Raw genomic sequence first — 27,137 nt, forward strand, 5'->3', positions numbered from 1 at the left:
AATGAGTGTTTTCCTCAAAAATATAATCTCCTTTAGATTTTCGGGAGGGAAAACGTATTCACAAAGGCACTAACCCTTTAAATACTGGAAGCCTTCCCTTTTCATAGTTCACTTTTAAGGTTATCTTTATCAGAAATTATGTTTACATATAGTATGTGTGCATGCATACATTTGTATGTGTATAATATGCATATCCTCTTGTGTATGGCAAACACATATTTGTGAGGTTTTTTAACAGACAATCTACAGTAATTCACATTTATTTGGGATATGGGCTAAGTCCTCTTTGAGTGATAAGACTGAAAGAAACATGTTGTAGAATTTGTTTTGCTTGTGCATCCAAATAATACAGCTCCTTCCCTCACATATTGTGTTTTCCAATCCATTTATATTCATCAAGTGACAACACATAACTATTACCTTATTGATATGGGACAGGAAGGTAGCAAGACCTGATTTTCAAAGAGATTCACACACTGGTGCTTCTTATAAGAAACAGAACGATTATCTGAGTGTCAATAGTAATAAAGGAAGAAAGCTGCAAGGAAAACCTGGCCTGGAAACCACCACTCTCTTCATGAGGTTCCATGTCAACCAAGTGAATAATCAGGAACGAATGGTGGTAGAGTGTCTTATAGTTCTTTTATCAGTGAAGACAGAATTTATCCTCCCCCATGCCTTGTTTGGCCACTAGAGCTGACAGTATTGAAAATGTCTTTTTTTTCCAAGGGAGTGGTGAATAAGGAGTGAAATACAAGTCTTAAATCTAATTTATTGTTTCAATCCTTTCCAGGCAAGGGTTCAATCATACCTCCTATAGTCCTGGGATCAGGTATACCTGAAAATTAAGATCGCCAATTGTTCTAAATCATACTTAACTGGCTGTGATTATAACTTAAAAAATATAGAAGCCTTGTAAAATCAGGGCATTTTTCAATAAAAAAAGGAAAAAGGGTAAAAAAAATAGAAAAGAAAATATCTCTTAAAAATTAACCTGTCCAATAAATAGTAGGTTACAATGAACTAGTTTGAAGGTAATAACTTTTTTTTCCTTCCCCCAAATATGTTGGCCTATTTGTAGATGATTTAGGATCTTATTCTCAAACATTTACCTTACATGATCTCCATCCTTTTTTAAAAATTCGATGTACCTATGAAATCCAAGATTGGAATCTTTCACTTCTGTTATCACTTAACTTTGTTTTATTGCAATGCCTACATACAAAATATTATTAACTTCACCTATGATTTAGAAAACCAAGCTAGGATTGGTTATTTGTGATTTATATGCTTAGCTAGTTTCTCCTAAATCATAGTCTAATTTACAGAACTTCCACAGATATTTAAATGCCATGCTAAAGAAAACATAAGGTTGGGGCAGGAAGAGAGAATTTGTGTGCCTGGTCCTTTCCTGACATCACATTTCTGTCCAGAGTTGAATTGAAAATTCAGCTTAGTGTGTTCAAGACATGTTGGAAAAAAGCATACATCTGTATTTCTCCTATACATTGTCTCACATAAATCATTTTTCCTCAAGATCTTAAATTTTGCATTTGGTAAAAGACACGTAAAGAGGTTAATGTCAAAGAGGGAACGTTTTCTTGTAAAAAAAGATGGTTGTCTTACTTGGTTTATAAAATATTTTTAAAAAAATGCTAATGACACATATGATCCCCACAACCAACCACCCCTCCCAAAGACAGTCAACAAAATGCCCCATTTTGGTACAATTATTGGTCACTTCATTGTAAAAAAAAATATATATATTAACAACAACATCAACCCAAAGGGGTCTGGCTACTACGTCTTTAGCCAAACGCTGGTCAGAAAAATGACAGAAAAGTCCACCTCCAGCAAAATAAAGCCAGTCACTTGGAGTTTTTGAAATTCTCTCCATCTTCAACAGTATGCCAGATATTCCCCCTTTGCAAAAAAATAAAAAAATAAAAAAAATCCTGTTCTTCAGTCCCTCTTCTATCCCTTGACCCTTGCAACACACTCACACAGAATATGACCCCCCAATTCCCATTTCCCTCAGCAGGAAATGCTGGATATCCAGTTTGTCACAGGAAATTGCTAAGTGCAGCTGCAGCCATTTTGCTTTCTTTCTCTCTTTTGTCAAAATGTGAAAGATCAAGACTATACAAGATTGTCCATTATGAGGAGTGATGAGGCTCACTGGCAAATTCCCAAAGCTCATATTGTTTTAGAATCCATCTCTCCTTGGCTGTTTGCTGGGCTAGATGGAGAAAAAGGGGAAAATGTCTCTCATTGCCATGTTGTTGTTTAAAAAAGAATTTGTACAAAGTCCCAAGCTGGTGGCTAGAACTAGGGGTTGGAAGAGGGATGAAGATGAGAGGGGGAAAAAAGTTAAAGGGGTCTGGATTTTGCTATGACCCCTGTCATCTCTTATAAACAGAGATTTAAGGGGAGGGAGAGAGAAGGGATTATATAATGAAATTCTCTCCCCACGCTATCATCACCCACAAAAAAGGGAAAAGTACACCCCTCTGCTGTTTGTCAGCTATTGTGTACCCTGCCCTTTGTTCCTCTCACACAGTCACACATCATTAATGCAATGTGAGGATTGTGAAGAAAGGAAGTGAATTAAACCACAGTGATTCCCTCCCCCCCTCTGATTCTTCCCCATCCCAGCTCTACAGCTGCAATGTTACTATTATCCGGAAAAACAAAACCGAATAAAGTATAGCAAGGAGGGTGGAAGATGGAAGACAATTCAGTTAGAGTCCGAATCAGAAGAGTCTCCTGAAGAGGATGAGGAACTGCTGCTGCCTTCTGATTCATTGTCCTCATCGTCATCGTCATCCTCTTCATCATCCTCTTCTTCATTCTGGGAAAAGAAGACGTGAGTTACAGAGCAAGCCAAAAAGTGTTGGTGGTGGGGAGGAAGGTATAAATACAACAGGAAGCACACTTCCTGTAAATCTGACAGAAGGACAAGTGAGAGTATAGAATCCTGGTTTGTAAGCATCTCAGTATCTATTTGCTGGGCCACCTTGTTGCATTGAAAATAACTATTTTAGTCCATACAATTCTACCACTGTTATTCTGATAATTATTTGTTAATGGGACCACTCATTAATAGGCAAAGTTGAGTCAGTAAGGCATCACTATCCTAAAACCTGCCATTCTTTCTTAGTTTGCAAAAAAGGTGTGAAGTGACTGTTTTTTCAAATTGATCAATTGGGTATTTATTTGAGAAATGTTTTTTTAAACAAATAAGTTATATTTTAGAAATGTGGCTTTCTGGAATATTTCAGTTACATTTCACTAAGAGGAGTTTAAACAGAGTCTCACCTCTTCCCCATCTTCACTCTCCTCATCACTACTTGAATCTGAAGAGTCTCCTCCCTCCTCAGAAGAATCACCGTTCTCATCATCATCATCCTCTTCTTCTTCCTCCTCCTCTTCCTCATCGTCGTCTTCATCCTCTTCCTCAGATTCCTGTGGATAGAGTAGATTAAACGCAAACTAGTTTCCAACTGAAGGACAGGTATTCATGAGGACTACAATGAATTAAATCTAAAGCAGCCAAACATATTCTCATTTCTAAAAGAGAAGTTAATGGTAAATATATGGAGAGTCATAACTTTCTCATTACTACAGTTGTGGGAGTAATATAAAAACAAATTTTAAGTTTCTCTTCAATTAAGCTTAACTGATGAAATTCCTGCTTAATTTGATTCAAATAAGCATGCAGGCATTCCAAGTTATTTAGCAAATATTATCACTGTCCTATGGCTGCAACAGAGGATATTTTTTTCCTTATTGCTAATTGGAAATAGGAAAGAGATAATAAGAAAGGAAATTTTTTTAAGTGCTCTAATAAGATCCCAAATATGAAAAGTAATAGGGATCTGGTGTACCACACTTTTCTTGCATAATACTGTCTTATCCCAAGAAAGTAAGGTTCTGTTCTTATTGGGGGGGGGGGGGGAGAGAGAGGCAGGGCACTTCTGGATTTTACACTATTTCCAGGATTTTGTTTCTACTTTGAAAATACCAAACGATCTCAGGAATAGCATTCTTTATTTGGAATTTTTCACTAGGCAACAATAGCTGTATAACAGAGACATTAAGATATTAAGATACTTACTGATTTGGACGGCATTGAAGGTTTTATTTTTGGATTTGGGCCACGCATCTTCCCCATATTCTTACGTTTCTGATGAGATAGAAGTGAAAGGTAAGGGAGACGATCAACATGGGAGACTGTACTTTTTTCCACAAATCAGTCTAAAGGAAGCACAATTTCCCTTACCTACATCTTTCATTGTTATTAATTTATAGCTTGTGACCCTCAAATGTACCTCTGAACATTTACTGTGGAATTTGATGCCAAAATTGGTAAAATGTTGAAGACAAAATTAATTCTACCCAAAAATAATGTTTAGCTAGAAAATTATTATTTCTTCCCAGGAGTCTAACATTTACTCTTTACTGCAGAATTTGCCAATAATTACTTTGGGGTAGACAAAGGGCTGTAAAGTAATTGATATTGCTCCTTGGGAGAGAGATTTTCGTGGTTTTCTTTGCTTTTAGCACATCTTAGTTTTTACATGTTTTCTATCCCCAAATGGCACAGATTCAGCAGTAAGGATCAGAAGGGGCCTGCAAGAGCCATAATATAGGATCTGAGGACCACGGGTTGGCCACTCCTGACATATCACTACTACCATTTGCCTTAAATTTCATTTTACGTATCTGAAAATTGATTGCACATCTGCTTCTTTCATTTTGGTTAAGCCAGCAATTTCTAAACGGTTGTACCCAGTCCACATTATCTCACATTACAGCCTCTGTACAGTAGTTTCTGCTTTTATTCTATCCTAATTTAGTAGCCTCTGTTGAACATGCAGGTGAAAGGCAGCTAGCATATATACCACCTAATTTGGTCTTCCCCAACCTGCTGATGATGGAAGTTGTCCTCTATCATCTCTAGAAGGCATCAGTTTGAAAAGGGTAACTAAACATGGGAATACCTGAATAATTTATTTGTTGTCTAATGAGACTTCAAGTTTATATTCACCATGAATGTTCAAAGCAATGGAAGTGTTTAAAACAAACAGCACTATCTTCTAATTGCAGCTTCATGCCAGCCCTGAACTTGGAAACTAAAAAGTGGTAAGTGGATGAAGTTGCAATGGTTACAAACTCTGCTTGTATACTGGTGCCCATTTGCAGTAGTAGCTATTTCAGTACAGCTATCCCCAACGACAGCATATCATGAACATAAGATTATAGTAACTTTGAAAACATTCACCCTCTCATGTTCCATTATATCAATAATCTACTGCATAATGTGGATCCTTAAATGCCTGGCAGACAATGCCACCTTCCTTGCAGAGCTCCAGCCCTTCTAAGCTAAGTTTCATTTCGTGCAAAAAATTCAAGAAATATTCTTTTCAACACAATAGATATGCAATAAATACTTGCAAAATACTAACACTGGAGGTATGCTCTTTGTAGGCAGCTCTCTCTTGCGGTGACAAGGTCTGTAAAAAAAAAAAGAGATGAGAATGGAAAACTAAGATTAAAAGACAATCAGTGAAGAAGGACAGCTGAGGATGAAGGACGTGAGAAATCTGAATTAAAGGTCTATAAAGAACTCATAACTGTGTGTCACTGATAATGGAGAACAGTATTTGATATAGAAGCTAGAAATAATGACTTCATTTTGCAATTTTAAAAAATTGTATCTGTATTTTATTGTGATTTATTAAGGATGTTCCCTCCCTTCCCCTCCTCCTTTGCCCACTTCAGAACTCACCTTCAGCCACATGTCCAGGTGCACTTTGTATTGTTTTTGCTGTTCTTCAGCCAACTTTTTGTACTGATCCTTTTGGCTCTGAGAGATCCGCTGCCAGCGGCTCCCAATCTCTACCATCCGCTCTTTTAGAGGAAGATGATTGAGTTCACCGTTTGAAAGCAGCTCCTGAGAAAATTTCTGATATCCATTCCTGATAAACACAAGAAACTGTCTATTACTCTAACTTATTTTCCAATTCAGTGCAACAGTTAATATTCAGAACAGGTAATTCATTTTAAACAATTTCATAATCATAGGGAATTAATGCTGAGAAATATTCTTGGCTATCACATTCTAGAGTCGTTAACAAAGTTATCAAAGGTACCGCTTTGTAGATGAAAAAAATGAAGCCATGTAGATTATTAGTGGCTGGGATAATTGTCATATTAATGGCAAGCTTAGTTCTAAGTAAACAACATCTGTTTCATCTGTTCCATTTCCTGACACTAGAAGCTTGTAACTTTCAGTGGTAGGATGATTCCCACAAAGTGTGCAAAACATCCATTTGCTCACCTCCAGATCCTTACAAAGATCTTACAAACTTAAAACAGGAACTGGAAAATAAAATGAGATGCAACAACATTTTCCTATAATTTCCAGATACCTGTTTAAATACATTTTTCCTTCAATCTCATGAAAGGTATTAAGAAGTTTCATGAGATTCTAATTCTGCTTTATTACATTTTTGTAAAGTTGGGTCCTTTTATTGTGTTTTGACTGGATTGTATGAGATTGTGTAGGGGTAGAGTAGTGCATATGCATACAATATATCTAAACTTCAATACAATTTTAGTCAAGTTTCTTTTAAAATTGTTTTGGAAGCATACTTGAGAAGTTTATTGAATTGAAAACTTGTATCTTATAAATAAAATAAAGCAATAGGAAAAAGCGGACTCCACCCTCAAAGAGTGGATTAATACTCTGCAAGTACTAATCACCCAAGTTACAAAGATTCTCCTGAATTCAGATAGCCCGGCATTTCTGTATTCTCTTAAGCCAACACTTACATGGGGGGTTTCTTTGGTTCACCCTGGAATTTCATCTTCTTGGAGGCATTTGTTGAACATGGTGGTGCCCTCATCTCACTCAGTTCTCGCTACAAAAAAGGAAAAAGGAGAATAAATGGCTGCCTGTTCCTTTGTCCTGCTGGAGTTTGTAATGAAATATTTGAGTTTTCAATAAAGAAGTAGTTTATCCTCTAAACAATAACCTTTAATACGAAATACTAAAAATTAAATTTTTGAGTCAAATAAACAATTTAGGTAGGTAAAAACTATGCAGCACATGCCAGCACATGTGCAATCTGAGATCTGGGGGAAGACCCTGATTTTAAGGCTCTTTTAACAAGATCAGGGTGGGGGCAAGATAGATCTCAGGAAATGTTGTTCCAGATTGTATGTTTCCCAAGTCCTCTCAGACATCATTGCTTAATAAATGAAATTAACATCCCAACTCTGTCAGCTTCCTACATTTCTAAAGAAATGATGCATACATGCATGCTCCAATGCAGTATAATTAATGCCTCATACCTCATATCGTTTTTGATCTTCCGCTGCTTTCTTAATCCACATAAGTTTTTCTTTTTTCTCCATATTATTCCAGGTAGCCTCCATGGCTTTTAGTGCTTTCCCCCTGTCATTCTGAAATGAAAGAAGCAATATTATCAAACTTTATGGACTATGAATAAATTGCAGAATCATTCCAAACGTCTGGTTCCAACCATTTCAAAACAAAAATAGAATGATCTGTCTTTCTGTTCACAGAACTCATTCACTTAGCACATTCCTTCTCCCCCCCCCCCCCCCGACTCTACGTATTTTCCTGGCTTAACCTCTTGTCTTCTTTGCAATGCTTCCTCTCGATCTTCATCTTAAGTCCCCATTCTGGCATCCTTTCCAACAGACTCCAACAAGTTGTTTTCGCTATTTATAAGGCACCTGGCAATAATTATCCACTTTGAAGGAGTTGTTGGAAGGAGAAAAATGTACATTTGTGCATGCATGTGTGAAGCTAGAATTGTAAATTGGGAAAAACAAGCTTAATAAAGCCTTTGCCCTGGAGTGTGCTATTTGGGCAGGAAAGGGGATTCGGACTGTTTCCTCTGAAATGTGGAAGGGGTTGTTTGCGTCTTTGAGCTGCAGTATCACTTTTCAAATTGTTGTATGAAGATGTAATGCAGTATTAGAATCATTTTTGAGCACCATCAAAATGGGAGCTGTTGTGAGCTTAGTACATTTCTGTTAAGATTAGAAACCCTGTCTCTAATTCAAAATAGCGTTTCAAGTTTGCAACAGGGCATATCCAATTTGAAAGGTTTAAAATTCATGTGTTGTACACTTATTAAAAATGTAACATCAAAATTGATAGATTATATAGAAACTCCAGTCTCCAAGGTGGCGCACTCCAAGGTGGCGCAGTGGTTAAATGCAGCACTGCAGGCTACTGCTAGATCAGCAGGTCAGCGGTTCAAATCTCACCGGCTCAGGGTTGACTCAGCCTTCCATCCTTCCGAGGTGGGTAAAATGAGGACCCAGATTGTTGGGGGCAATATGCTCTCTGTAAACCGCTTAGAGAGGCCTGAAAGGCCTATGAAGCGGTATATAAGTCTACTGCTATTGCTATTGCTATTTTCTCTTAAAATGTTTTTTTATTTGACATTTTCCAAACATTAAAATCACAATTACACTTTTACAGTGTTCTGTTATCAATATTTCTTTTTTCTGATTTCGGGTTTTCCATTTTCCATTTTCCATTCTATTATTTTATACATATTCTTCTTTGTTTGCTTTCTCATTTTACAATATCTATCTATCTACCTATCTATCTATCTACAATATTTCCATCTCTATTGCTTTCTAAATATATGCCATCTCTTTTTATTGTGTTTGCTATGTGTTTCTTATGCATTGATTTTACATCTCTTTTTAAGCCAGTTATACCACTTGTTCCATATCTTGTAGTATTCTGTTTCCTCTATCTCTTAATTCCATTGTTAGTTTGTCCATTTCTGTTCCTGACTAAAATGACCTATTTAGAATTTAGTATTCTGTGAGGTTGAAAAGCGATCTAGTTGAGAAATGTTACCCTTCCCCAGCAGCTAAACAGGACTAATAGTTTGTTGATCTAGATCAGTGCATCAACCTCAGCCAATACCAGAATTTCCCAGCCAGCACACTATCTGGCGGATTCTGTGAACTGAAGTCCACACATCTTAAAAGTTGCTGAGGCTGACAAAACACTGATCTAGATTCATCTTCCCCTTCCCCTCCTCCTCCAAAATCAAATGGAACCAGAACCAGACTTGATAAAATCTTGGAGGTGTTGTGGAGGAAATCTCAAGGCTATTATGACCATGCCTGTCCTTTTCTCACTTTACCTTAAAGCGGGCAAGATAATCTCCTATAACGCTTTGTTGCCAGATCTCCTCAGAAGTCTTGGGTGACTCAGGAAGTTTACCACGATCTTCCTTGTCAGAACCATGTTTTTTCTCTGTCTGAGCTTTTAGGGCAGCCTCCCGAGCTTTATATTTGGCCTACATAAGGAAAGAGCAAGAATGGCCAAAATCCATGAGTTAACTAAAATTCACTGGCTAGCCAAAAATAAAAAATAAAAAAAGGTGGCGGACTATAAACTCCAATGTAATTAAGCTCTGAAAAAGAAAGTGTTATACAGAAATTTGGGATAAAGGAGGTTTAAACTAGATCCAAAAAGAGAAAATCAGAGCAGATTCTTTGGTTTAGCCCACCATGGCTAATTATCCAGGCAGGATATTGCTGTATTGGGAATGTCCAACATATGAGTTAATTTGACCCAGCAGGATTGGAGCTTAAAAACATCACTCAATTTCTCCATGTAAACTATGCATTTATCTGATAATATACTTAAAGATCATTTGAAACTGAGACTATGAAAAACAATATAATGCAGGTACAATTCCACCAAGTTAGGTAATTACTATTGCTGTAATCAAACTGAGAATATTGTGTTTATCAATAGCACTAATAAAAAATACATTCTCCCCAAGACATCAACCTCTCTTCTAGACAGTTGAGAAAAAAGAATGATGACTTTGATTCTTATGATCCAGGACCATGATTCTAAGTCTAAACCCTACTGTAGTGAATTCGTGAAGGTGCTTCAAATTTAAAAATACAGCCATGTGCTTTAAAAAAAAGACAGCTGGATGAAGGCTTGAATTATACAAGCCATGCATTAAAAACATATATAGACATTAGATATCTACAAATATTTCTGCAGAATTAAAATTCTGCAAGGAAAGTAACATGATTTATAAGCAATAGCCCTTCACTTTAAGAAAAAAACCTTAAATAACTTTAAATAATTGGTGAAGTCCCACTTAAAATCCTCTGTGCAAAAAGAGACTATCTACAGGACATAAATACTTTCTATGTATGGAGTCTTCATGAATGTTTCCAAGAATAATTGACTGGGATATAAAAATGCTTTTATTTAAATACTTAAAGGAACAATTATAAATATATGTTAATAGCTTTATGACTGTACTCCCCCCCAAAAAAAAATCAATAGAGCATATGTTTCAAAAGTTAAATGTTAGTGTGAACTCTGCTACTTTTCTTCATGTACTGAAAAGATGTAGCCAAATCTGAGTTTCAGTGAGAGGAATTTAGATTTATCATTGAATTATTTATAAGATAGATGTTCTGATTTGTTTTGAAGCATATTCATTTTTTCTTTATCGAGAGGTGAAAGTTGAGTTTCAAGAAAAATACTTTAATTGCTGTCTTCCAAAGATTCTATCTGCTTTTAAATTATTTGTTTCAAACCTGGAAAAGTGCTAATGACAGGCTAGGAACTGATAGCTTTTATTTAAAATACTGCTACCTAGAAAGGTAACACTAATTTAAATGGACACATGCTTTTATTCTTCTTATATAGAATTGAGTGCTTGATAACCGACACATATTTATGATAGTTACAGCATCTCAGGGTCATGTGATCAGTACTTGCAATCTTCTCAGCTGGTTTCCAATAAGCAAAGTCAATGGGGACAGTCAGATCTGCTTAACAATTGTGACAAAAAAAGTTGTAAAATAAAGGCATGACTTATTTAACTATCAGCCTGTTGAGCAGTAGAAATTCTGGTACCAATTGTAGTTGTAAGTTGAACCTGTATGTTTCCAGGCCACAGGGATACAAAGCTAATTTTAATTGTAATGAAGTCTACAAGGGAAGCTTTATACTCCCAAAATCATCCCCCTAAAATGACATGGATTTGGAAAAAAGAAAAAAAAAGGATGAATACAAGAATCTTTTCAGTGGCAACAGCCAGTTCACTATGTATTTACTGCTTATGAGAGCAGCAAAACATAAGCAACTAAAACTAGCTATCAAAATTTAAAAGTAGCAATTCAATTCAATTCAATAGTTTGATGTAGTGATTAAGGCACTTACTATGCTACAAACCAGGAGAGTGTGAGTTTTAGTTCAGTCTTAATTACAAAGCCAGCTCGATGACCTTAAGCCAGTAATTTCCTCCCAGCTTTAAGGAGGAGGCAATGACTAACCATTTACCAAATCCTGAACAAATACCAGGGCACTTGCCAGGAGTTAACATTGACTCCAAAGCACCAAAATATGAGCTTAAAGAAAGCAAATTTTAAAAAATCACCCTACTATTCACTTTGGACTTCCTTGTGTAAAAATGTTTTTCAGCTTAGGGATGAGTGTACAGACCAAATAGTTTGATAAATAGCCCTAGCTTTACCCCAATCCAGCCTCTGATGCATATATTGTACCTAAACGACATCAAATGACATTCCATCCCTCTCAAGCTCAGCTTTTTAAGTGGCAATCAATGTCCATGTACAATTCCCCCAAAGTCTCACACACTTCCCTTTCTCAGACTTCTAAACCAAGCCTCTCTATTTAATAGTCATAGATGTCCTGGGAAACAGTGATTACTGAATACCTAATAGGCTCTGACTGGCCTCATTTTTGCACCATGTGGTACTGTCGAGGTCTGGCTCCATATACAACACCCAAATAGGGAAAAATAAATACATAAATAATAAAAGAGGTAACGCAAGATGGAATGGTAGGAGCGCCCAGACTGTGACGGAGCTTGGTGCTCACGGTTCTGGAAAATCCCAGAACCTACTGCAAGTTTCTAGCAGGTTTTTCTTTTCCTATTTTTTTTTAAGGGTGAGGATGAGGGTCAAGTTCCTGGTTTGATCTAAGTCAACAGAAAAAAAAATCCATGTGACGGAGATATCCAGGAACACATGTTCCCCCATGCCTCCACCCCCAAAGATAATTAGGAGAATGTGCATTATTGATCAAACAACCTTTTTTTTCTCTGAAAGATCATTCCACATCCGCGCCAGCAACCGGGCCAGTTCACTCTCCGACAGTTCGGGTCGCTCCTCCTGCAGCTGCTTGCGTTTCTCCTCCGAGAAGATAAACATAGCAGAAACGGGCCGTTTGGGTTTCTCAGAACCTCCCTGTTAAAGAGCACAAAGGGACTCGTGGTTGTGGAACTTTGCGTTTATCTTTTTTGTTTGTTTGACTTATGGAAAGAGCAAGTTTAATTTTAGATCTGAAACTTTGTTTACTAGATTAACTAGCATCTTACTTCATTAATCAATAAGAGGAAGCCATTTAATACCAGTGAAATCAAATTTTAATTGGTAGGGCTGTAAGTTGAAACAATTTTTGTTTAGTTGCCTTAATGCAATGATAAGTGAAAGAAAAAGAAAAAAGCTTTTTAAAGATGAGTATTTGAATATAAATGTTAATTAAAAATCAATCAATAAATTCACACAATATCTAAAAAGGGTTCCTCTGTTAAGACTTGAGTACATATTTATTTTAACTGATTAACAGTTACTAGATTAAAATGGAGAAGATTGATCATATAAGTTTTTTCCAAGTTGGCTGAACTGTTTGAGGAATGGTGGCATCGTATTTAGTAATAAAATTTTTAAAGCAAGTCCAGCAGCCATTTAAAATGAAGTCTTAAGGCTGTTTTAAAAATCAAATTAATCCCACTGTTTCTATGTAAAAGTATATCCATATCCACAATGAAGGGCTAGGTCACCCACCTTGCTGGCGTCTGGTGATGACTTCTTAGAGGCAGGGCTGGTGGCACCTTTCTTATTTATTCCCAGCATTTTTTCCTCTCCCAAAACCCTCTGTTGTTCTTCTTCAGGCAGGCTCTAAAAGATAATAGCAGTTTTTAAGAGTTATAGAGATATTTGTCATTTTCCCTGCATGGCAAATTTCAGTATCAACAGAAATCTCTACATCTGCCTATTCATTTCTTCTGAGAAGAATAGCTTCCCAATAAGGTACTACCCTAGTAGTACAGGTAGTCCTTGTTTATAGTGACTGTCTCAGACAGCGACCATTCAGTTAGGGCAGTGATGAAAAAATAACTTTGTGACCAATGCCTGCATTTACAGAAAAGCTGAAATAAGATTGTAAACCCAACTGTGATTTTACATAGTAACCACTTTGCTTAAGGAGTGAGTTGTCAGTCCCAGTTGTGGTCACTAAACAAGAACTACTTGTACAGCATCTACATTGTCGTATCTTTTTACCTGTTCTTCCCTGCCTCGGAATGAGGAAGCTCCTCTGAAAATCACTGAAAAACTTAAAAAATATGCTGAAGGGACAGAAAGCATGAATGCAATTTTGTGTATATTATTCACAATCTTTTTCAGTTATATGACTGAGGCTCCAATATATAAAAATTTGTCCAGAATTTCTTTTCAAGAGACTGGCATGTAACACATGGAGATTGCTAGACTGCATTTTGAAATACAAGCTCAAATATTTTGAAGAAATAAGAGTGGCACAAACACAACTGCAAATTATTAACTCATATCTCCTTACTAAAAAAAATAAATTCAGTTTTGGCCAGAGGATATTTGAGCTGTCACTATGATCCCTGTCAATTTTTTAAAAAACTATATCCAATTTAGTGGGCTCCAAATACCAAAAAGACAATAACATAGGTTCTAGACAACAAACAAAGAAGTTTTCACAGCTATTACTCACTGTTCACTACTATCCCATCCTTTCCCCACTTATACTATTCCTGCTGCCACTTCAACCACTACCCCTTATGAACTCTCTTACTCCAGGCCAGTAGCACTACTAAACAATTATCTGCTTCACTTCAAGCCTTAAACACTCCTCTCCCTTACCCATCTGTCTCTAAGAACAGCTTTTAAAGCCAATGATGGGGAGAAGACTTAAAGAAACAGGATGACAGCTACACAGGTGCTGTTCATTTTCTGAGCAACCTACTCTCTGAGTCTCATTATAATTAAAAACAACTTAACCTTGAAGAGTTCAAGAAACCAGTAGATCATTCCCCATCCTATGCTAAATTGAAATCAGCAAATTGTTGTAGTGATTATGATCTAACCAATGTCAAGTTTTTTCTAAGTTTAATTCATTTAATTGAAGATAGTTGAATATGTATTGGTGTGCTATGGGTGATACTCACCTCCAGGAAACGCAAAAGCTCAATTTCATAATCTTTTTTTCTCTACAAAGGAAAATAACAAGAAAAAAATATTTTCGGGGTATGCCAAATGGTTCCCATCTCCTTTTCCTACCTCCATCCCTGAGTTGTCTCTCTAAGCAAATTGATTTTCCTGATTCTTACAAGTTTGTAAGAAATTAGTTTCTAGAAATTTTAATAAAGTACTGGATTTGGGATCAAATATTTACTTGACCTAAAATAGTAGCTCTGAAACACTTAAAGAATGGAAGTCCTCAGTAAATACAACTGTTTCTGCACTGTTTTCTGATTCCAGAGGGTAAAAGGTGACAGTACAATGACTAATTTAATGTACAGGAAGAATTCACTCAATTTAAAAGGACTGCCAAACAAAATGAAATAGGGCACTATTTACAATTTTTTAAAACAAGGTCAAACAACATGATATACTCCAAGTATTCTGGACATATATTTTCATCTATTGATCTAGCATGACTATTTACAAAGTATTCTGTGAGTTGTGATGCTAGGCATTTTTGGACACTATGTCATTGTCCTATTTTAATATGTATATGATGGCAAGTGTACATGAAGTGGGGACTATTTCCAAATGATATTATTTAAATTATGAAGTTGAGTCTTTTAAAATAAAAGAGCTGTGATTTTACTCCAACCCTCAAGCGAAAATTTCATTGATGCTTTATTTATACTGTAAGAATCAAACAGGCAACTAACAAATGGGAACTTTAGAAAGTTAGGGGCTATCGCACCTACTAGTCCTTCCTAATTGTATCACATCTTGTAGCAAGAGAGCAACCTGCTTGTTCTTAAGAGCACTACTGTTATATGCTGGTTGGTTACTGGAAGTCAACCTCCACTCCAAATGTAATCCTGGAAGGCTGCAATGATTGACTGATATCCATCAGATTTCAACTGGAATAATATTTGTTTAGTAATGGGCACTGAAAATAGGATTAAGGATTCTATTAACACACCAGGAACAATATTTACCCATCAGCTTTCATACCCTATATATTAATTGGGAAGTAGCTTGGGGAATACCCACAGCTGGCAACATGGAGATTTTGAAATTCACATGGAGGCTGACGTTTAATATGCTTCGTGATTTTTCAAATCCTCCATGTCAAGTAATGAGCCTGTCCAGCCAGAAATATCTGACAGAATTAAGACAGAAGATTGCCCCAAGAGCACAGAACAATTCCTTGCATCAGCTGTTCTATATCATAGTCCTCTTCCTTTCCTTTATTGTAAATTGATTACTATTTGAGATTTCAGGGTGCTCAGGTTTAAACAAGGAACCACTCTCAATCCTGTGTCAATAAAGCAAGGCCGAAATGAAGTCTAAGATAATCATAATTGATGTCGGATGATTAAAGCCAGATAGGTATTAGCTTAAACACATTATGATAAATAGACAGTATATTAATATGGCCAAATCAAGCAACTGATTTGTGTTTGTACTGTTAATTATTTAATTCAACTGTAAAAAAACGGTAGAGAAAATACTCAGTTTTTATGAGGAACCAAAGGAAATGATTTTATTATGGAGAAAACTAGATTGCATTTTCATCCTATAATAGAAATCAGATATAGAAAGCAAGGAACATATTTGTGATCCTCAGAGTCTTCTAGTTTATGTATAGGCAAACTTTCCAGTCTTTTTCTGGAAGAAAATTTTGGGGAAAAAAAAATCCTGCTCTGCCTGTTTTTGGGTGCAGCCCTCAACATGTTAAGCACATCTGATGCAGCTCAATAGCACACTCCTGTGCTACAAACAAGATGAAACTTGCAGTGACTAATTCTGGAGCATCTCATAAAAATGGCTGCCCTTCCACAAAATGGCTGCCATGAGGGACAAAATGGCACAAAATCACCGAATGAGTGGAATGGATACAGGTAGATTTTTAGTGTCATCAAGTGCTCCTTGCTATATGTTGTTTACCTTTTTTTGTGGAGACTAGAGACTTTCTTTAAAATCAGGAAGAAGAGGATGACATTGAGACTGGCACTTTGCTCTATAGCATGTCTGTCTCCCTTCTGCTATTTTAATAAAACATTAATCTAGTACGGCAGAGGACTGATAGGCACCCAAAGACATGCCTTTTAATAACATTACATTAGCCAAGGAATTGGTGAATCACTAGCCCAACTAATGGATGAGATTTTACACATTTTATTTATTCATATTTCATGTAGTAGCATGCAGTTTATATGCACCCTGTAGGGACTGAAGCTTATTTTCTTTCTGAACAAGGGACTAGACTTCCAAAACAGTGAACAGGACTATCATATTACATTTCTGGATGTGGATAAATACAATTCTCTATCAAAAATAGGATAGCCAACTGACCCAAAAATCAGGAAGCGGATTTATTATTATTTATTTTCTGGAAAACATTTTTAATACTTGCTCCTCCAGCTCTGCTTACCTGATCACACTTTTTGTGGTAGGCATCCTTTTCCTTTTGGGAGAGAAGTTTCCACTGCTGACTGCAGAGTACCATCCGTTCTGTGCTTGGGACATCTTTCATGTTTGCCATCAGCTCAGCACAATACAGCGAATAACTATTTCTAAAATAGTAAGTTTATTTTATGTAATACTGTCCCATTGAATTAGTACTGGGTATACTCTATACTAACCGATAATCAAATGCCTGTGACAATAATTCTGTGATAATTCTTGCAGAGAAATTACTATTCAGCTACAATGTTCACTTTGAGTGGGGATTCTCATCAATCATTTAAAATAGAGGCGCATAACTTGTAGGGAATTTAAGTCTCCACAAAAACCTTGAGTGCCCCATCCTCAAAACGATGTCAGCGAATTAATCAAACAAGAGAATTGCTAAAAATCTAAAGTACATTGTATACTTAAGTACATCATGTTAATTCATTTTTTCCCTAATCCCATTTCTTAAGACTAGAGTTTCTAATATGTCACCCACTTAGCACATTTGTCCTAAACTGGAAATGAATATTGTAGCTTGGGGGACAACTTATGGCTCTCCGGCTGTTCTTCTGTGACCTCGGAACCTCTGACAATAATTGAAGAAAATGGGTGGTGTGATTTTGAGATAAAAATAAAAAAAATGTTAATATAAGCCTTAATATTAATACCTTGCAAGTAAAGAGCTCAAAATCCCACACTCTCAAAAAACCCATCCCCATTTGCAACATCAGTCCAGCTATAGTAATCTGTAGCCTCTTAAAGCACAACCCTGCACTTCAAAATCATTTGCCAATCGTGAGAAGGCAACCTTGGAAACAAACCACTTGTTAAGTAGCGTCATCCATCCCCACAAGCATCAGACTAACAAAGAGATAAAAATTATTAATTTAATACAAGCTTCTTTTGCTTGCATAAAAGCCACAACTTTGGATGGTTTACCACTGACTCAATATTGCAGAGGGTTTTTTTTTAGGTGTATTGTTCTCTCTTAGATTTTTGTGAGAACATTGAATTGGATCTACCACTGAGAGGTAAATGAGAGCTAGAAAACTACAAGTAAGAGCTGGGGAATTAACCTGCAGAAACACAGCAGGATAGTTTTATTTTACCAACATATCTTTTCTACAAACTAGGACTGAATTCCCCCCTCAACTCCTTGCTTTCACAGCAAAAAATATTGGGGTTGGCAAATTTATTCAAATAAAATTTCACCGCAGAATAAAGCAGTGGAAGGAAATGAAGAAGAATTGGATGATTTTAAGTAACCTTTGGCTCAGGGACATCAAACTGGTGGCCTGTGGGCTGCATGCATCACATGCAGGACACGCCTACCCCAGCTCCACAAATGGGAAAACATCACGACAGCAACGTGATGTCACGAAACATCACATGACAGCAACGTGATGCAGCCAGTTTGACACCCGTGCTTTAGCTAGCCCAGTGTTTTTCACCCTCAGCAACTTGAAGATGTGTGGAGTTCAACTCCCGGAATTCGCCAGCCAATGTCTCATGATTTGAGAGTAACAGCAGGATAAGAAAAAGAGCATCTCTTACTATATTATTCACCATCCTACAACACTATATAAGTGATGGTAAACTGTCCTCCTTTTAAATACACAAGTATTTAATACCCATCGTGTATGAGAAACAATGGGAAGGGGAACAATTTAGAGAAAATAAACATGGGCTCAAATAAATTCCTCCGGATTCGGTTTTTAGCCTTCTTCAAACTGCACTGCTGTGAGAATAAATATTTTGTCCCCCTTAATGAAGGAAAAAAGCATCATAATGACAGCAGGCTGTGTAGGTGTAAAAATCTGCAAAATGCTTGGCAGAATGTTATGATGCAAGCCCTGCCTCTTGTGTACCCACCAACTCAACACATTTTTACTTCCTTGCAGATGCGAACAACCGCAACAGTAGGCCTCTGTTGGCAACCGAGGGAAAAACGAGGAGCCATGTTGTGTTTGTGAAGATAACTGACATCCAGGTGCTATACCAGATTCTACCTGCAGAGGTCAGGGTTTGAAAAGTTTTCTCATTGCACTCTTTTATTAATGGTTGAAATGGCCTTTTATCTTTTTTTAAGCTTTTACCTTCAGTAGTTATGCTGTGTGCCCAAAATTATGACATTTTTCTAAACTATGGTTTTGTGATCTGTTTTACATGTTCTCGTTTGATTGTACGCCACTTACTGATTAAATTGAAACAATCAAAGTTCAAATTAAAAGGAGTTCTTGGTTCACATAATTTAAATATGTTCCAAATTATTATTGTATTTCTTACTGATATTTAGTTGTTATTGACTTCTGTATGTTATGAGATTTTTCTACTGTAGCAATAGCATACAATTACTATTACTTCTAGTACACTGAACCATAACTTAATTGGGCAGGCATGACACATTGAATCACAAAAAACTAATCAGCCTTGTCAAAGATAGTGACCTAGTTAAATGTGTTGAATGAACAGAGCTAGTATGTGACATGCTAGGGTAGGGATTTGAGCCTATAGCTCTTTTAAGTTCACCTCCAGGTTCCTTTTGCCACATCAAATGGATGTAGAGAGAATCTCCATATTTTACCAGTTCTAGGAAATATTATGTGGAAATGCTGCTGAAAGGGAAAAAGGCCTTCCGATGACCACCCCAACTTACGGAGGGGGCTTGGTGGGTCGCCCATCAAACTTGTCCTTCAATTGCCTCTCTGCTTTTGTTAGTGTGGACCGTTGTGGTGCCCCCTCCTCAATGTTCATCTCTGGATGCTTCTGTATATAATCCCGCATCATTTCCTGGAAACAACAAACCCAGAGAGCGATTAACACAATACAGCCACAAAGCCTTGGGGACAAGCCCTTCCTAGGCTCTAGGATAATGAGGTGGGCAGAAGAGAACCCATTACTTAACTCTGACCAATTTCAACTCTGGATGGATGAAGCAGAGAGGGTGTTGCTTTGCAACTACCTTCCAGCTTAGTAAATGGGAGTGGCACCCACAAATCGGCTCTCGGAGCGTGGCTGGGTTTGGACAGCCGCGACAAGGCCGGGCTGAGCATAGGGGGGAGAAGATGGAGGGGAACGGTGTACTGTTCCCTACCTCATACTCCTTCCGCTGCTCCAGAGCCTTATGAATCCATTTCAGCCTTTTTTTGTCCGAGAGCTGAGACCATTGCTTGCCCAACGCTTCCTTCACCTCCTTCGTGGTGGCCTGAAAAACCCAGGTGGGGAGGGGGAAATAAAAAAAAAAATAGGTACAATGGAAAAAAATGGGGGAGGGAACACTGCCCACCCTAGTGGTACAGCAGTGAATTACACTAAACTTTGGAAAAGATGTATTTTCTTTTGTGGTTTTTTTTTTTTTAAGTATCTTTTTTCTTGATCCTGCAAGGAAGCAAAATATAACTTGCTGCATAATGCATATGCAGAGAGATCCAATATGAAAATTCTGAAGAATCTTTGTTTTGGGGTTTAAATACACATAAAAAGGGTTTCAGTCCCATGTAGGCCATTTGTAAAGATCTCATGTCTTTGTTCTCTTTCTACTCTTCGCTTTCTAACCAAAAGAAACATGGAAGACTAAACTTTTGGTCAACATTATCCTGGGACGTGTATATTTGCTTTCATTCATAAAAGAAATTGTCGGAATAATTATAATTATGGAAACTTAAGTAAACATTATAAACAAACACTAAGAGCAGTATATCACACTCACAGTTTCTACACACTTCCAAGATTGTCCCTGCCACGCCTCCAAGAAAGATGGGAGTTAGTGACCCACAGGTTTTTTTTTTTTTGTAGTAATCTCTGTTTGGCCTCACTCTATTTCCCATCCTAACAGAATAATAGAATTGGAAGGGGTCTTGGAGGTCTTCTAGTCCAATTCCCTACTCAAGCTGGAGACCCTACATCATTTCTGACAAGTGATTGTCCAATTTCTTCTTAAAAATATCCAGCGATGAAGCACCCACAACTTCTGGAGGGAATGCTTTATAAATCTAACAGAAGCCATCTGTATGTGTGATCTTCATCATCTTGTAGCCATGAATTCCATGAATTAAGTATTCACTGGGTGACAATGATTTGTCTATCCTATATATTTTGTGTATCATCTGTACTAGATGACTTTAAGCTTTCTTTTTCCCCCGAAGAGAAAGTAAATCAAAAGCTGGCTATGCTCTAAAAGGGCACTTAGGGATACTTGAATGGGTAACAAAAAGTCCCCACCCTGTATTAGGCTATTTGAAGAAGAAATATCTGAACATTCAATGGCTGCTGGAACTGAAAAAGCTGTAAATCCCTAGAGTCAACCATTTGTATTCACTGCCCCAATTTTTGCTCTTATGATGTTGCAAGCCGCTCAGAGTTACCTGACAGTGAGACAGGCGGCATATACATTTAATAAATAAACAAATATTTGTCAAGATTTATTTCCCCAATCTTTCTTTAAGTTTCATAGCTTTTTCTTGATGCTTTGGCAGCCCTCTCAGAATCAATTTTACATATTCAGCAGAATCAAAAGACAAAGCTTTTCCTGAATGTATCATTTCCTGATGTACCGGTAGATGGGGGAAATGCTTTTATCTGAATGCTTCATTTATTTAAAAAAGCAGGACCCCTCTGTAGATAAAAGAAAACAACATGAAGAAACATGAAGCTGAACATTTTCATTTGACAGACTATGGTCATATAGCAAAATGGAAGTTTTCCAATAAGAAGAAAATGTTCATGTGTGTGATTAGAATCCCAAATGTAATAATCCAGGAAGGCCTTTACTTTCTGCTCATGTAACCCAGAGCCTCAGCTGATCAAAAATTAAAAGACATAGCTTTATACCTAATTCCCCCCCCCCTGCTTATACCTATTCAGAAATAGCCTTCTACACCTCCCTCTCTCCCTCTGTTCCACTGCTTTCTCTCTGCTCTCTTTATTCATGCCTCCCATGCCACCTTCACCTCAGACTTATAAATGTAGAGCTACTTACATCAGGTCGGACTTTCAAGTAGATCTTCTTCTCATGAGTATACCAGAGCTGTTGGGGGGTCTTGGGCTTTTCTGGGATATCGGATTTCTTGGCATTCTGAATGAGGTCAGGATGGTCTTCCCTTCATAGAACAGGAATGGTAACAGGGGATTGAAAATGTAAGGCATAACCATACTGGAATTAATAAAACACACTTTCATATAAACCTCTCTAAGGCCCTACATACCAATCCCCATTCTTGAATGCCAACAAAGTCCCAGATTGCAGGATGAATCTTCCCGTAGGAGAATTTTATTTTCTCTCCACAAAAAATATTCCCTCACAATCCTCCAAACTTCAAACATGGCCAAAGAAGGGACCTCTGACATAACACCAACATTTGACCTTGGTGCAAAATTCTGAAACCTTCTAACACCTAAGAGCAAGACAGGCACATGGCAAAAAAAAGGTGTGAGACAAAGGCTCACTGCCTACTCAGACATTCTTGTAGAATGGAGATTCACGAGTTTCTGAATTGAATAAAAACATTTCACATACACACACGAAAACAAAACTACTAGCTGACAACGAAAGCCAGAAAGAGAGGAGTAAACTAAACAAACGGATAACAAAATGATCAACAGGAACCAACCCAGCAGCTGTTATGCTAGATAACAGGACAAATTTTCTACCCAATCTCTTATCAAGAAACATTTTGTAGATATAAATGCTCATTAAATCCATTGTTTTTGTTTGGGTTTTTTCTCCTAGAAACCAAGAGTTTAATTACACGCTACACAGCAGGAAAGGCAGCTCTCTTCAAATTTAGGGAGGATGATAGCGATTGCGTACTGTAGAAAATCTGGCTGGTCTACATTATCCTTTCCCAATTTTTTCTCCTCCTCAGATGTTGTGGTCTACAGCTAAGTATGTATGATCACTTATGTGTCCGGAAATGAAGTGAATTATAGTGTAACATCTTGGGATTCAACATATCTCAGGCTGGGAATATCTGCCTAGGTAGATCTTTGATTTAATTCAACATTTGCTTAGATGAGTGCTTGAAATGATCACACAGACAATTCTACCTGCCTTACAAATATATAAATTTATAGACTTAGTTATTCTATCTCTAGTTTAAAAAAGGAAAGTAGATTCCTGTGCTATATAACATACAACTTTGAAGGCAAGGAACCTTCCAGAGGTACTTATTCTTTCTACTCTCTCCTTACCATCTTCTAATAGAAGTAGCTTTCACAGTAAAGTTCAGAAAAACCTCCACTAAATGCGTGCAACTGAAGTCTACAGCTGAGAAGCCTTAAAGTGCTCATGGACACAAGCAAGGCATCGTTGCTTAAGGTCTCTTACCTAAATCTTGCCAGATTCCGCTCAAAATCTTGTTTCTCTCGTTGGAAATCCTGAATATACTTCATCTAAAAAACAGGGAGAAGAGGAAAAATACTCCACCGCTGCTATTTATATATGAGGTAGCCAGCTGTCACACGCAAGCCCTCTCACTGGGGACAGAACTGTCTTGAGTCTAAGAGCGGTGATTAGAATGCAGTTCAGGCTAAATCTGCCAACTGCCAGCAGTTTGATTCTCACCGGCTCAAGGTTGACTCAGCCTTCCATCCTTCCGAGATCAATAAAATGAGGACCCAGATTGTTGGGGTTAATATACTAACTCTGTAAGCCGCTTAGAGAGAGCTGCGAAGCACTGTGAAGCGGTATATTAGTCTAAGAGCTATTATACTGAATATCTACTTTCTCTAATCCTATGTTCTGAAATTGCAGGTATTGCACACGTGTGCATGTGTGTATGCACAAGATACCTATCAAGCCTTCCACAGGGCTGTTCTTTATCTCTGGAAATGACATGAGAAGTTCAATTTCTTGGCATGCAGAACTAAAGCATCTTGGACTCTTCTTAGCCCAGAGCTAAGAACTGTACAAATTTTAAATGCTCCTCTGGAATCTTTGCCTCCAGCTAGCAAGGCCCATAAAAGTTAGATTTCGGCACATTTGCATACACCAGAATGTTATCTTGCTTTCCATTTAGTTATGCAGAAATTCAGATAAAGGAGGTGTACCTTCACAAAAAGGTGAAGAGTTTACTGCTTCAGCACCAACACTGTGCTGACCACACTTGTATATTTTGTTGGTTTCTGCATTTCTCTTATGATCTGGAAAGACCTCTGTGTTATTACCATTTAAAATAGGGATACGGGAATCATAGATCTAGAGTTCCATGCAACCCATTTTTAGAGGTCTCCAGAGTAATAGGGCCAACAACAAATGTTGATTCCTCCCCCCTTTAGGGCAGGGGTCCCCAACCCCTGGGCAGCACCCTGTTACCAGGCCGTGGCCTGTTGGGAACCGGGCTGTGTAAGCAGAGGGTGTGTGCAGAAGGTCTGCCTCTGCACAGTACCATCCCCGCGCTCCCCCCGCCACCACTATTTGCAAGTGCTAGAAAGGTTGGGGATCACTGCTTCAAGATTTCTTTTTTGTAGATGGGTAATTCTGTCTTAACGACTGTCCAAAGTTATGACAGATCTGCAGAGTTCTGATGGCCACACACCCCTATGTGATTATTTGACTGCATTATGGGCATTTGGCAACCGGCTGACATTTACAGCCCTTTGCAGTTTCCTCCACTGCCACAATTTTCAGTGGATTTTGCCAGTTTCCAGCAAAAAATGCCCACAGGATAAAATGGATTTGTTTAATAACTGCATTGTTCACTTAATGACCACTGCAAAAAGGCCATAAAATCAGGTGCACTCATGTAGTGACCCACTTAATGACTGCCACAACTTACAAATATAACTCTGGGTTCAATTACAGTCGTTAAGTTAAGGATTACATGTATAGGGGGATATTAATAGACAAAAGTGTCACCTTGAAGATGCTTTAGACAACTATTTCACACTTGAAACCCTGCCACCCAGAAAGAACTAAGCAATATATCAGCTGGTTTTTGAAATGTGGAACTTACCATGTTATACAAAGTTAAAATTGTTCACAAAATGTCAGGTGGTGCTAATTCAGCAGGTGCGTAGAGTCAAGTTACTTTGACAGAAAGACATATAAATATGCCCTTCACATGCCCTTTTAAGCTCAAGATCCTAACAATCTGCAGCTACTCTAACTGTCTAAAGAATTGTTGTATAAAAATTATTTTGTGGTTCTGTTTTGCAAAGGTAGCACATTCACAGAGCACTTGAGAAAGAGCACTTCATTTTGCACAAGGCACACAAAATATAATTCGTAGGTATTAATTTCCCCAAGGGAAAAAATATTTACTTCTCTCTCATTCGCTTCCTTTTTTGCTTTTATCTGATTTTGCTAGAAGCACCAATAAAAAGGAGGCTTGCTGTTGGTAGGCAAAACTGCTTATGGAATTATGCCATTCCTGATACCTTTCACCACATTCTAAGTATGCACTGCTCACCTTTTTCTTTTCGGGGAGTTCCTTATATTTTTTTGAGAGAATTTTGGTTAGGTCCAAGTTGCTCATCTCTGGATGTAGCTTAGCATATTTTGCTCGCTTTTCCATGAAGAAACGGAAATACGGAGTCAAAGGTTTTTTGGGAAAGTCAGGATGCTTCTAAATAGTGGCAGGAAGTAAGTAAAGAAAAATATTTTGAGATGATCTCTTTCCACAAATAATGGAAAAAAATAGTTTACTTAATCTTACTTTTATTTTGTTTATAACATTTGTTTGCTGTGCCAAATATCTGGAGTAAGGTGATAGCATATTTAAGTAAGCCACATAATTGAATTCAACCATGAAACTCCACTCATCTTATGAAAGCTTTATTTGGGCTTATCATCTCTATCTGATGAGACATAAAAATGGGGCTATTTCTTGAGACATATAAAGAATTAGATTGTCTATTTTGCCATAGTTGTTTGTTACTGTTTTACACTGAAGCACATGAACTTGGCAAGAAAGGCCAGCATTGAAGCTTATCACAGTCTTCCCAACCATGCATCTCTCTGTTGGCTGGAATTATAACTCCCCCAGAATTCCCAATCGCTTTCCAACAGTTCTGGAAAATATCAGAAAAGGAAAACCCACTCTATGTTTTCTACGACAACTTGCCCGCAACTTGTACCTTTAATTACTAGTTATTATTGTGACATATTACTATTATTCATTACCAGTAGTTTTCTCTCCTTTCATTTAAGAGTGCAACACACACACACACACACACATATGCATACACACAAACTCTACTGTATATGTAGTGTTCTCTCCTCTGTTTTCCTACCACAAGAACCTAGTGAGGTAAGTTAGCCTGAGAGAGACAGTGACTGGCCCAAAACCTCCATGTAAAGCATGTGGCATCTCCAACTGTAGAAAGACCAAGACCAATCAGTTAGCAATATCAAACTAAATGAACAAATCATCCTGGCATAACATAGTTTCTATATTCAAAATGCAGCACTATAAACCTAAAGGCATATCTAGAATCTTGAGTTTAACTTTTATCATTAGCAATAGTGTAAGAAATTGGAAAACTGTTCTGCTAAAAGTGTAAAATTAAGAGGTTCTGCATTTCCCCCAACAAATCATACGAAATATTGATAGAATATGTATTTGCTGTTCATCTGAGGGCTGTTCTTTTTCCAGATGACAAAGCTAAAGCCCAAAATGTGTGTGTGTGTGTGTGTGTGTGTGTGTTTGTGTGTGTGTAGATAGATAGATAGATAGATAGATAGAGATAGAGAGAGAGAGAGAGAGAGAGAGAGAGAGATGGATGCTATTTCCTTTTTCTGGCCATATAGGTGGGACATATTGCCTTGAAGGTCTGAACTTAACAAAATAATTTATCTTGTATACTTGGATTATTTAATACATCTTATGTTTTCCAACATTTTTAAAATAGTAAAGTGGGTGGCAAATAAAATACAATATCATGGCTCCTAATAACTACAGAAAAAAAGCAGAGATTCTTTAAAAAACAAAACTTAATAATGCAGCCATAAAAAAGGAAAAGTAGAAAAAAGTACTTTAAAAAGATTTACATATTGTGTATTTTTTTTAAAGCCTTAATAATATATATAATCTTACAGTAGCTATTTTAGTGGCCAGTAATTAACAAATTAGCAAAGGTAATTAATAGCAGGAATTTTTAATTGGAATTAACAAATTTGGAGACCTATTCTTAGAGAAAAGCAGACATGTACTATTTTAAAATCCAAACTTCGGAGGCAATGAGTGTCCATGTGTAGAATTATAATCTATCAATTATCCCTGTGGCAGCCATTATCATACCAAACAAATATGATATACTTTGTAAGGATAGGTTAAAAAAAAAAAAAGATTAGCCAAATTAAGGTGTGTTACATTTCCGCAGAAAGCAAAGTGAGAGATGTTTAACTG

General features: G+C 37.2%; 1 protein-coding gene across 5 annotated transcripts in view; it reads right to left on the minus strand.

Annotated features, from left to right (window-relative positions):
* Positions 1 to 754: 754 nt before the first annotated feature.
* UBTF (upstream binding transcription factor) overlaps positions 755 to 27,137 on the minus strand; it is a 33,936-nt gene continuing 7,553 nt past the window's right edge. For 3 of the 5 annotated variants that reach the window (XM_032235025.1, XM_032235024.1, XM_032235028.1), the window contains exons 5-21: positions 25,200 to 25,355; positions 23,117 to 23,181; positions 21,770 to 21,890; positions 19,886 to 19,996; positions 19,448 to 19,581; positions 16,772 to 16,913; positions 14,325 to 14,366; positions 12,913 to 13,026; positions 12,157 to 12,312; positions 9,207 to 9,362; positions 7,360 to 7,470; positions 6,838 to 6,926; positions 5,792 to 5,981; positions 5,469 to 5,516; positions 4,118 to 4,186; positions 3,319 to 3,465; positions 755 to 2,851 (exon numbers count right to left, since the gene is read on the minus strand). In XM_032235025.1, the coding sequence (XP_032090916.1) occupies positions 2,738 to 2,851; positions 3,319 to 3,465; positions 4,118 to 4,186; positions 5,469 to 5,516; positions 5,792 to 5,981; positions 6,838 to 6,926; positions 7,360 to 7,470; positions 9,207 to 9,362; positions 12,157 to 12,312; positions 12,913 to 13,026; positions 14,325 to 14,366; positions 16,772 to 16,913; positions 19,448 to 19,581; positions 19,886 to 19,996; positions 21,770 to 21,890; positions 23,117 to 23,181; positions 25,200 to 25,355 (1,965 nt within the window). In that variant the 3' untranslated portion in view covers positions 755 to 2,737. The remainder of the gene's footprint in view (positions 2,852 to 3,318; positions 3,466 to 4,117; positions 4,187 to 5,468; positions 5,517 to 5,791; positions 5,982 to 6,837; positions 6,927 to 7,359; positions 7,471 to 9,206; positions 9,363 to 12,156; positions 12,313 to 12,912; positions 13,027 to 14,324; positions 14,367 to 16,771; positions 16,914 to 19,447; positions 19,582 to 19,885; positions 19,997 to 21,769; positions 21,891 to 23,116; positions 23,182 to 25,199; positions 25,356 to 27,137) is intronic. The other 2 variants (XM_032235027.1, XM_032235026.1) reach the window with 2 other exon arrangements.

This window comes from Thamnophis elegans, chromosome Z (assembly GCF_009769535.1).
Source record: "Thamnophis elegans isolate rThaEle1 chromosome Z, rThaEle1.pri, whole genome shotgun sequence".
Classification (NCBI taxonomy): Eukaryota; Metazoa; Chordata; class Lepidosauria; order Squamata; family Colubridae; genus Thamnophis; species Thamnophis elegans.